The following is a 12,105-nucleotide window of genomic DNA, read 5'->3' as shown; positions in this document are numbered from 1 at the left end:
AAAGGCAACATGGAGCAAACATTGCCAAAAAACATCGGAGCAACACCTGACAGATACAGCACCATTGGTATGCACATTTGAAGCACGCTGCTGCTCTGGCGTTGTGGTATTACATTGCAGAAAGCCTGCAGGGTTTTTTATTAAAAGCCCCATCCAAGGACAGGTTGGATGGGGCTTCAAGCAACCTGATCTAGTGGAAGGTGTCCCTGCCCATGGCAGAGGGGTTGGACTAAATGACCTTTAAGGTCCCTTCCAACCTCAACCATTCTATGAATCTATGAAACTCCCCCAAAGAAACTCTTTTTCTCACTGATGTTTTGTCTTAGTGAAAATGCAGGACAAGAAGGTGCTGGTCAAGGAGTGGGGAGGCTCAGATTCCTAACAGGCAGGAGGGCACTGACATAGAGACACCACTGACACTCTGTAATGTCCTTCAACTGCATTGAGCTGTAGCCCGATCATAGCTCATTCCAGTTTCTTCTCCTTTTTGGCAGCAAATCTTTGAGACTGTAAGGGAAACGGGGCTTGTTGTTGCATGCTTGATTTTAGTATCACTGGGTCACAGTTTTCCTGTAAAATGGGGGTTATGATGTTTGCCAGTGATATATTTACTTTGTCAAAAGTGCTATAGAAGTACAACAACTGTCATATTATCCTTCTCTTATATCACTTCATAGTAAATTAAATTTGAGGCCAAAAATACTGTTCAGCTGCTGAAACTTATGCCTCATTTTCTGCGAGGGGAGCCTTGAAATTGGATGTCTGATGTCTCATTTTGGAAGGATTGATATCACTGCTGCTTTTCTTGAAAATACAACTGCGCATTGCAGTTACTGGGAGTTTTACTTACTTTGGTTCAAGTTTTTGTGGTTTCTCTTGCCTGAAGCTGCTAGTTACACAAAACAGAAAATATCCAAAGCTGTATTCAGTAGGATGAAATACTTCTGTGAGCAGTGGAATTTATGAAATCTTATCTCCAATGGGTTTGTATGTTGTGCTTGGCTGTCTGTGTTTTAATACAGTGGAGCTCTGATCTAAGGGTTTTTCCTGCGATTGAGGCACTCATTACTCATCCCATGTGAATCCACTGGAATAGACCAGCCAAGCGGTTCCGCCTCCCCCTCGATGCCAGCAGGAATCTGGTACTTTCTTTTCTATCCAGCCACCTCTTTTCCCTCAAATTGTAGGAACTTACTGGCTCAGATATCACCTGAGGCAAGAGTTGATGCCCATCAAATCCACAAGTCATTACATGGAGACTGATGGTCAGCTAGATACAGGGAACTTAATGGAGCTGGGTTAAAGTGAGAAGCTTGCGGATAGGATCTAAGAACTCCTTGCAGAAGGGCTGGGGGGTGAAAAAGCATAATTAAACACAAGGGAAGTCAGGATGTGAGTGTTGGTTTCTATGTCTCTTACCCGCCCCAGGTTACAAATGAAGATAAGGCTTAAAGATGTTAACTTCCACCAGCGAACATACAGTCTGCAGCCGTTCACCTGAACAAGATGAGGAGAGACAGGCTGAAGATTTGGAAGACATCTGAGGACAACTGGATGCCGGACGTCAAATGGGAGGTTTGTCTGAGCCATAAGATGGAAGGCACCGTTGGTAAGTCACACTTAGGCCTCCTAAGCCCAAGGTTTGGTGCATCTACAATACGCAATAATGATGAAAAAACTGTTATTCCTCCTATGTGTATTGTCACTGCCAGAAAATTCTATTTGAACAAAGTCCTCATGCAAAAGTATAGATGTGATTTGCTGAGAAGGCCATGGAGAGTGTTCAAGCTCGCGGGAGGTGAATGCAGGCTCTGGGGTTCAAGCTTCACACGACTCTGTAACTGTGTTAAGGCGTAACTAGAATAGAAAGCTGCTCTACCACCTTTCAGTTTGCTGTTTCCCTGGGAATGAGATCAATTAACAAAACAAGCCATGATAAAAGATTATTCCGTGGGATCAATTACAGGGTTTCTATCCCTTTTTCTGACTTGCATTGTTCTAGGCAGGTCTGAATCAGGTCACCACCTGCACGAACAAACTGTCTGGTTCAGTCTCACCTCTCTGTATTGTTGTGGATTGTCGAATTGTGAAAACAGCATTCCCGTAGTAAAGATAAGTAAAATAAAGGGGAAAAAATAAACCCAAATAATCTGGGTTTTTTTAATGGTTTACCAAAGGGGAACAGCTCATCTTCTTTCACAGTGCTTTACCTGCGTATGACAAGAAACACCTCACACTTCTGCTCTGATTTCCTTCAGGAATTGCTTTACCTAGGTTCTGGGGCTTTGACATTGGAGAAGCAGCAGTACTTTTCCACTTAGCTTAATCTTAGTTACTATTTTTTCTGCAGCAGCAGTACACAATGCAACTTGGGAAATGTCAGGAGGCAAAAAACAATAAGACGGCATTTGAATCATATCTCTGCCTTGATTCCCAGCATTAAGCCAGGCACCTTCTTCTCCTGCCCTGTGGGTTGCTTACTTCTTATTCACAAGCTGAGACAGAAAGAATTGATGGCAGCTACGTGCTCGGAAGAGATACTGACTGTTGTCATGCAGGAAATAAAAAAAAAAAACCAACCTAAAACACCTTTAGTGCAGACTTACAGAATGGTAAGTAGGAATAACAAGGTCATCCTGATGAGTGACTAACCATAGGGCCAAATCCCGATTTTTCAGCACACTTCTATTCAGTTCTGATTCAGGCTGATTGGTAAAGCCTGATAAAGCTTCATTAGAAAACCAGAATTTAAGTCTATTGTAAGAAGTGGGGGCCTGGGACCTGATTCTTTGACCATGGACCAATTTCAGTGTAATGCAGCTGATGTCAGGGCGACAAGCTCTGTAAGAAGAAGTAATATATTTTATTAAACTGACTGATGTATGCCAACTGAATTATGCTCGCTTGATACAAGCAAAATTGCTCCTACAGTCTTAGGTGGAAACTCTGGCCTTCACTCTGCTCCCATTTACACTGGTGCAAGTCAAAGGTAATTTCATTATAACTAATACAAACGCATTACAGACAAGGCAATTACACCTGTAAGATATCGGTGTGAGCTGAACCCTATTCTGTGACATTTCTACTAATGTTTGAAATGAAATAGTGAAGTAAAATGTGGTATTTTTTAAAATGTTAAATCTGTGGATGTGAGACCCATATGTACAACAGCACTGAGCATTGGTAACTCTGTTGGATTTAGGAATTCACAAGTAACACTTAGAAAATACCAGTGGATAAATTGTGGAAAGGGATTGCAGGTAAAACTATCTCAGGAAAGGGGGAAAGCAATCCCCTAGTGTCACACAAGTCATATGGGGAAAGGAGCTCTTTTGCCAGCGAAGTTTGTAAAGGTTTCCAAAAGGGAGTAAGCCATATTTGCAAAAGAACTGCTCTGCCTGAGCCTGTTTAGGCTTCTTTTTGGCATAGCTCTCTGCCGCTGTGGTGGTCCCTCGGGCAACTGGCCCAGTGGATGAGAAACAGCAGAGTACGTGCTCGCCTCCACAATGAGCCCTTTTCTTTTCTTTCCTTATGAAGAGGGGATGGGGAGGAGGAGTGAAACCATCTGTGCTTCCCAGTGCCTTCTGGTTTGGAGGGATCCTTTACTGAGACCCTCTAATATTTACAGACAAGTTGTGACAGTGATTAATTCCTCATCAAGAGAATTTTTTGGTCAGTTTGAACTTTATTTGGTTTGATTAGTCAAGGAACCACCCATTTTACTAGCTATGCCTCATAGTAACAAAACATTATGCGAAAGAAATGTGAGAAGGAAAAGTACATTTATGTCCCTCGATTTCCAATCCATCATTTTTAGCTTGAGATCCTTTCTTGCAAGCTGCGTAAGGAGAAAACTCTGTTCTTGTAACCCTTCATTCTCATTGTATCATATATTATTAATGAAGAAAGACCTCAGTGTTCGTATGCTGCATCAGCCTGCACGATGCTGTTTTTTCTTCTTTTGTTTAAAGAAAACATGAATTCACACCTATAGCTCTGCTTCGGTTGGGAGGAAAGGGAAAGGGCTTGTAAATGAAACAAGGCAGTGGTTTAGCAATTAGAGCCCAGGATTGAAAGTCAGCAAGGTTACAGTTCTGGGGGAGATTTGCTGTTGTTTGTCCTGATGAAGTTCCTCCTAAATGAGGTGATTATTGTAGCTGTCAGGAATGAAAAGGTAGGACACATTGATTTCATCCCCACTGCAATCTCCAGGACGTGCCGGTACACAGCAGTCAATATGAATTGCCAATTAACAAAAAAACAATATTGGCAAGTCGGCAGTTTGAGAAAAAACTCCCTCCAGCCAGTGCATAAAACTCTTGCCATTCAAATCACCATCCTCGAGCAAAGACATTAGTAAACCTGCCCAGAAAATCGACGAAGATGAGCTTTTTTTGGCGTAGCTGAATAGCAAATTGTAGAGCTGGGAGCCTGTCTACACAGGGGAAATGGAGCAGAACAGCTATACAGGAACACACTTTGAGTGCACACCCTATCTGGAGATAAAAATCACTTTACTTTGGAGTAATTATTCTGTTCTGAAAACACATGGGTTATTCGGGAATAAGTATCTTTTATTTCAGAATTAAAGTGCCTATGCTCTTATTTTGCCATTCTGCTAATGATAATAGATACTGCCGTTGATAATAAATAGATACTCTTCCACAATAGCTACTGTGGAAATCTTCCCCTTGTAAATAAGCCCTAGGAATACCACACTTCCAATTACCTTCAAATACAGTTTGTATAAATGGATACTGTTAACTTACCTACAGATTTCAGCAATTTTCATGCAATTAAAATCATTAATGTGAAGCTTTGGGCTGAAGAAACAACTCCAGAATAGCAGCCAGGAGTAGTGTCTTTAACATGACAGAGTGAACCTGATTTAGAAAACACCCAGCAGCTATTACTACCTGACTGTTGGTGCACTTGCTAAGGAATTCCTGCCTCTGCAATAACAAACCTGGGTCTTGTGTGGTGCTTCTAATACAAGCTTTCAAAGGACTTGACCAGAGAGGTATCATAGAATCATAGAATGGTTTAGGTTGGAAGGGACCTTATAGATCATCCAGTTCCACCCCGACAACCATGGGCAGGGACACCTCCCACTAGAGGTTGCTCCAAGCCCTGTCCAAGCTGGTCTTGAACACCTCCCACTAGAGCTTGCTCCGAGCCCCGTCCAACCTGGCCTTGAACACCTCCAGGGATGGGGCAGCCACAGCTTCTCAGGGCAACCTGTTCCCATGTCTCACCACCCTCACGGGAAAGAATTTCTTCCTAATATCTAATCTAAATCTCCCCTCTCTCAGGTTAAAACTGTTACCCGTCTTCCTATCACTATTCTCCCTGGTCAAGAGTCCCTCCGCAGCTTTCCTGGAGCCCCTTTAGGGACTGGAAGGGGCTCGAAGGTCTCCCCAGAGCCTTCTCTTCTCCAGGCTGAACACCCCCAACTCTCCCAGCCTGTCCTCCCAGCAGAGGGGCTCCAGCCCTCACAGCATCTTGGTGGCCTCCTCTGGCCCTGCTCCAGCAGGTCCATGGTCTCTCCTGTGCTGAGACCCCCGAGCTGGAGGCAGCACTGCAGGGGGGTCTCCCCAGAGCAGAGCGCAGCAGAGGGGCACAATCCCCCCCTCGCCCTGCTGGCCATGGTTACCCCTCATTGTTATCCCTCATCTGGAAATGGGGAAAGTGAGGCTGCAGTTGTAAGATGACTTGTTCGATGTTGCCCAGCAAGCTGGTGAAAAAACACCTTTTGTTTTCTAACCCTGAATACAGTGACATACACTTTGCTTTTTCTAAAGAAGATGGACCTGTGGCAGGAGGTGGAGCGCATCGATAGTAAAGCAAGGACCGTGGGCAATTAGGCTGGCCTTTGGTACACACTGGGTGTCAGAAATCTACCACTTCCCAGCCAGTCTGTGAACTGACTCTGATTTGTCACCCCCAGCTCTGCAAAAAAACACGATTCCGGTGCAAAATGCTGACCAGCTCAGGTTTAAGTTCAGAGCTGACTTCAGAGATCACCTGGGCACCTCACTGCATCCACAGGGAAACCTATTTTTAAAAACATTGTAACTTATAACCATGAAGTGACACCTCAGCAACTCCTTTAGACGTTACTTGCAACCAGAGCCTGCTCGAGGCTGTGGTGCACAGCTCATATTTAGCATTAGCTTGTTCATAGGACACATTACGCTAAGTTGCAAGCACATTTTGTTCATTTTAAACCCTATAAGTGTTTAAAACTCTTCACCATTGAGCCCGGTGAACGGCCGGGAGCACGTCAGGCGCTGTGAGGGCGGCCAGCCAGGCTCTGTGTGGGCGGCTTTGGTCCCTCACGCTCCCACCCCATTTTTCTCCAGCTTCCAGAGGGAATGACGACGTTTGGGCACAGCCCTCTTTGAAGAGGTACCTCGTCTGGTCTGTAATTTCTTGACCCGTTCATCAATTTCAATCGCCTCTCGAAGGCGATGTTGTCCCGCCGACGGGGCGGTTGGGTCAGTTGCAGGCTGGGGCTGCCGCAGGCCGGAGCCGCCGCCGTCACAACTACAACTCCCAGAAGGCTCCACGGCGCCGCCGCGCGCCGCACAGCAGCATGATGCCGCGCGCCCCGCCCCCTCCGCCTTCTATTGGGTCACAGACCCGCCGGTGCCCTCCTCCTCTCTTCTGATTGGCTGCGCCGCGCCAGCAGGGGTGGCTGCCGTGTGTTTGAGAAGGGTGAGGGGTGTGCGTGCAAGATGGCGGCGGGCGAGGCGGCGGGGCGCTACCGGAGCACCATGAGCAAGAGCAAGGACCCCTCGGGGCTGCTCATCTCTGTGATCAGGTAGGGGCGGCGCGGCCCCGCTCCGCACCCTCCCGTCCCGCCCGCAGGGCCGCCCCTGGGCGCTGTGGGGCCCTTGGGGGTGACCCAGGGGCGTGTGGGGGCCTCCCCGGGCCGGGCCTGCAGAGCTTCGGGTGCTTCCAGGGCCTTGACAACGGTGGGGAGGCCTCAGTGCTGGAGCAGGCCTTCTCCTCAGGGGTGTCCCACCGTCCTCTCGCTCTGCCTGGCGCACCCCCTTCTGGTCCCCTGACTGCGCTGTATCCTGGGGTCAGAGGAGGAAGCCCTGCAGTTACCATTAGCTTAGTGCCATTCAGAGAGGGTCAAGGCACCATCTTATTGCTCTAGTGTCCCTAATTGACCCCCATCCACAAACACACAGCAGTGCTGAGTAAAATATGGCTGGTTGGAAAAGCTGTAGGACTAGGAAGTCCTGTATGCAAACCACGTCCTGTTTTGCGATGCGTTAGTGTAAAGGTGCTACTTCTAAGTTGAATGGTCTTGTGGGGGATGAGAAGAAAGCAGTTGTGTCTTGTCATGTGTAGACTATTGATTTTTGTCTGCCCTTACTCCTGCACTCTCTCCTCTGCTAGAGGATGGCTCTTGGAGCCAATCAAGGGCCTGAATTCATTTAACTGGTTTCCCTCTGTGCCTTCTTCAACTCTGTAAATCTCTTCTATGCCGCTTGTAACCAGCGGGTTGGCAGCCGATTTCCCCATATTGAAGCTTTTAAATATTGGCCTTATGCACACCCACTAAAGTGGGTGTGGGCTGCAAGCTGTACAGCTATGACATAGTGAGTTATAATGAACTTTCAAACTTTGCTTCCTACTTCAACGTCTTTGCCAGAAACTATAGTAATTCTGTTACTTTGGAGAAGTTTCTGTAGCATTAGTTCTGTATCTAGGACATGTTGTGATCTGATTTTTAAGTCCTCTGTGAATGATAATGTTTAGGACAAAATTCTGTTCTTTTCATTACTCTGAAAACCGATCTTTCAGATCTTGCAAAACTTGAGATAGATGGTGACTCTGAGAAAAGCAGCTGGTTCGCAGAACTGCTTCACCTTTCCGGGGTTGTGACTGCTGTCTCTGAATTCAGTGGTAATAGGTAACAAAGAATCACACTGAACAATGAACGAAAGGTGAAGTTTAACACAGACTGATGCCTGACTGTTCAATTTCAAGTATATGTGGTTCATTAGCTTTATACAAAAAGCTGTTATAAACCCAATTTTTTTTATGTTGAACTTATGTGTATATATGTATGCAGCTGGAGAAAAGTATACATTGGTATGACCTCATATAAACAGGAGTTATGACAGTGGTAGTAGTGTACTTTGGTAACTTTTTATTTTGTATATAACATATGTTAAAAGGGAAAGGAATGGGAAGCTAATACCCAAACATGTGGCTATTAAAATGGGTGGTGTTCTTGCAAATTTTATATCCTGGCCTACACACACGGCTGCAATTGTTCATGAGTTTGCATGGACTGTTTGCATAACAAGTTGGGAAACCCTGAAAAAATCAGGCTTCTCACCTGGATCTTGAGTTTTTACTGGGCACTTATGCCTTATATTTGGGACAAGGATAAATAGCGTGGATTTAAAGTGTATTATGCTTAGTGTTTCTTTATCAGCTTCAAGTTTGAGTAAGTTGGAGAGGCAAACGTGGTAGGTTGTAGCTAAATAACCTTAATTTACAGAAAATACAGTAATTTGTAGACAGTGGAAGAAGAAATAATACATGTGCATTGATTGCTGCAGCATTTCCTGTAGTAATCTTCCTTTTTTTTTTTTTTTTTCATCCTTCCTATAATTTCCAAGAGTATTTTAAGGGCCTCCTTTTGTATCTCTATTTTAATAAATCTGGACTTGTTATTACATTTATAGTATAAAATGAGAGTGAGCTTATGTTACTATGTTCTCCAAATAAGAAATCATGTTTGTCTAATAATCTTTGGCTTACAGGCATTGATACCTTGGCTAGTTTAGGTCCAATGTTTAGATGCAACATTGAGGTTATCGACTTTATGAAATTAAAGTTATTCAATAGAACAGCCTGATAATGAAACCTCCAGAATTTAATTAGAACTTGGTTTGGATGTAGAGTCTTTGCAGACCTTGAAGTGTCGTGTTGAGCCAGACCATGAAAACCTGAAAGTAGAACTGATTGCAAAGGAAGGAAAAAGTGTAGTGTTAATAATACTCACATTTCTTAGGGTTAGCCAAGTAAAAAAAGCAAATGGCATGGAAAGGAATTTAAGTCACTTCCTTCTGTATGTTGTTTTTGAATTGTAGCTCAGGTGAGGATGAACTTGCTGAGCAGCAGGTGAATGGTTTTGCTGTTTTGTATTCTCATAAAATAACATTGGAAGCAAATTTAGACCTGGGTGGGTTAAATGCATCTTTCTTAGAACTTTACTCAGCTTCAGAAAAATATTACAAATCTTAACAGTCAGCTATTGGTTTGAAATGTAGATAAGTTTTCTTTTCTTGGTAGCTTTATTTCCCAAACATTTATAGATAGCATCTTCCACCAATCCTTGTGGTTTTACACTTGCATTTCCCGTTTTATTTAGAAGGCTATCTATTTCTCTCTTGTTGCTGTGTGAAGGGTCCATAAACAGAGACAGTGTATGAAAAGCAGCGAAACTTATGACTACATTCTTCGGCTGTAAACAAACAAAACCAGAGGAACTTCTTCAAGTATGATGATATTTTACTTTGTTATAGCAAAGATGGTTATGTCTTTCAAACAGAAACATCATTTAGGTCTGCAAAATCTATTTAGTGTGATTGTCTAGAAACCACTTTGAAATGTGAAGCTGTAAGGCCTTTTATAAATATAAATGATTTTATTAATGAAGGGATAATTTTTTATATTTACTCAAGCTCAGTAGCTCTCTGTTGCAAGAGACTGAATAATTTGCTTTCCTCTGACACTAGATTTAGGGATTCTTGTACTTATTTCACTGGACTTCCCATGAGAAAAAATATTTGGGGCAAGATCCTTGACAAAGATTAACGTATTACAGCAGTACTGAAATTGAGGGGGAAATGGTATTTAATGGTATCTGTCGCTCTGGTCTAAAATCAGGGTGCTGCTGCTTCAGGAAAGTTAATTGCATAAATGTCAGTGTAGCGGTGTAGGTTTCATCCGTGTTGTTCATCACAGTTTCGGTACTGTTTGGAAATTTTGGGTCATCCCTTGTCTATACAGTGTTGCTTTTCAGCTGCTCTGAATGCAGAAAACCCTGAGATGAAGGAAGACCAAACGGGAAAGTCCATCCCACTTTTGATCTTTTTCTGTCCTTGTGCAGTGTCAGTTTTTCCTGTTGTGTTGGAGAACACATTAGTTCTTTGGGAGTTGTTTCCTGTAGGAGAATTCCTGTACTGATCAAATTCACCTTGGTTTTCCGGTTGTTGTCAAGAACAGAGAATAAAGGCAGCCTCAAGTAAGGACTAATTTGGAAGAATTTGTTTCCCGAGCAGAAGGAGACATGTTACTTGGTAATTAGAGTACAAAACTGAAAATAAAATCGTGGTGTTTGAGCTGAAGCAGGATCTGTAGGGTGACTGTAACTCTGCTAAAGTCATCTGGCTCAGAGGGGTGATTTCTGGCTCCGAAGGCACATGGTGCAGATGTCCCTTGTCCACTGCCCTGTAGCTCCGACTTGAGCTGTGTGGCTGTGTCCACATAGCAAACCACCCAGCTTGGGTCTCCTTGTGGAATCCTAGTGGTACCTCATTGGTTCCAACACCTCTACATATCTATGAATAGCAGTTCACATTATTTACCAAAGCCAAACGTGTCTTGCAGCCCGCAGGTAGGATGTTTTACAGTGTTAACACCGCAGTTGTTTTTTCCTGCCCAGTGTTACAGGAGTATGATGGCACCAGCCCTCCTGAGATATTAAAAAAACTGTATTTGGTGGATGGAGTGGTACCTGGTACCTTGTCTGTCCTGCCTGCAGGAACGCTGTCGGGAGTGAACGATGTGCAGCACCACCCCAGGACAGGACTGATCCATTCTGAAAGAGCCAGGAGCTAACAGGGAAGCTGTGTTACCCGGTAGTGTAGTCATTCCTGCAGCAGTGCTGCTGCTGGGTTACACTGAGTTCTTGGGCACAGTTTCCCTCTTGTTTCTCCGAAAGGAGAAACAGAGGTTTTGCTTGTAACAATAAATCTTTTAGAAGTAAAGAGTGTTTGGGAAGCTTAATGAATGTTTGCAAAGTCTGCTATTAAAATCCACACCTTTGTTGCGGCTCAGGGGAGCCCTTCTTCTCCCTGTGCCTTCAGGGGATATGACAGTATCTTCAATTTGCCCTTGTCCTCACATTGCTGAGAAGAAATGACCATTATTTGCTACAAGAAGACATAGCTCCTGGGATTTTGACTTCTGGAGTAGGATATTGGATATCAGGGCCTTACAGCTTCAGTCCCTGTGCTTCTGCTGGATGGTCAAAAGCACAGTGCTTGCTCTCATGCCTCAGCGCATCCACTTTAAAAAAGCGCTAATTCCTTCACGTATGAAAAACGTCCTTCAAGTTACTTAAATAAAATGTTCTTTGTGAGGTCAAAATGTTGTCACTGGAGACCAGGAGCTTTTGTTGTAGAAGTCTAATGTTGATCACATGGGCTTTGGCAATGTCTTTTTAAAAAACAGTGCAGAGAATGGAGAAAATTCAGCTCATCTGCTGGAGGACAACTTGGGGAGTATTATTTTTTTTTTATCTTTCAGAGGACAAACACGTGTATGTATATTGATTTTTCTTAACCTTTTGTTTTGTTGGTAGCTGGTTGAAGCAGCTTTTGTACTCTGAAACAAGCAACCTGGCATTTAGCAAATGCTATTTTTTTGAGAGAGATCTTGTCAGATTTTTAATTGGTGAATTTGTCTGCCTTTTATTTATTGTTAGGCGTTTTTCTTTCCAATTAAAGGTTGCTATTTTTTAAAACTGGCCTTTAATAGCTGCTTTAATTGGGTGAAAACAAACTTTAGCAGTGACTCCATAAGACCTTATTGAAATCTTTGTGCTAAGCTTTCACACAGGCAAACGCATACGACAGATGTCAAGGAGAACTAAAAGTGAGGCAAGATATAGTGCATTTCCTACTTTCATGCCTGCAGAAGTTGAAATTACAGGCAAAAAACCTTGAACATATTTTATTTTTCACAAGTGGAATTCTCTTTAATGCTTTTTGGCCATTATTTTCATTACATTTACAGTGAACTTTGTTAAATGGATTCTTACTAATGACCTGGCATTTGGTCTTCTCTTTC

At 43.5% G+C, this 12,105-nt stretch overlaps 1 protein-coding gene across 1 annotated transcript in view; it reads left to right on the top strand.

Annotated features, from left to right (window-relative positions):
- Nucleotides 1-6,737: 6,737 nt before the first annotated feature.
- EXOC4 (exocyst complex component 4) overlaps nucleotides 6,738-12,105 on the top strand; it is a gene marked incomplete at its 5' end in the record, with an annotated part of 449,694 nt that continues 444,326 nt past the window's right edge. The window contains one exon of the mRNA XM_082492311.1: nucleotides 6,738-6,823. Coding sequence (XP_082348437.1) covers nucleotides 6,738-6,823 — 86 coding nt within the window. The remainder of the gene's footprint in view (nucleotides 6,824-12,105) is intronic.

This window comes from Vanellus vanellus (genome assembly GCF_965231255.1).
Source record: "Vanellus vanellus genome assembly, chromosome: 1".
In the NCBI taxonomy this organism is placed as follows: Eukaryota; Metazoa; Chordata; class Aves; order Charadriiformes; family Charadriidae; genus Vanellus; species Vanellus vanellus.
This window is presented reverse-complemented; position numbering and strand designations above follow the sequence as displayed.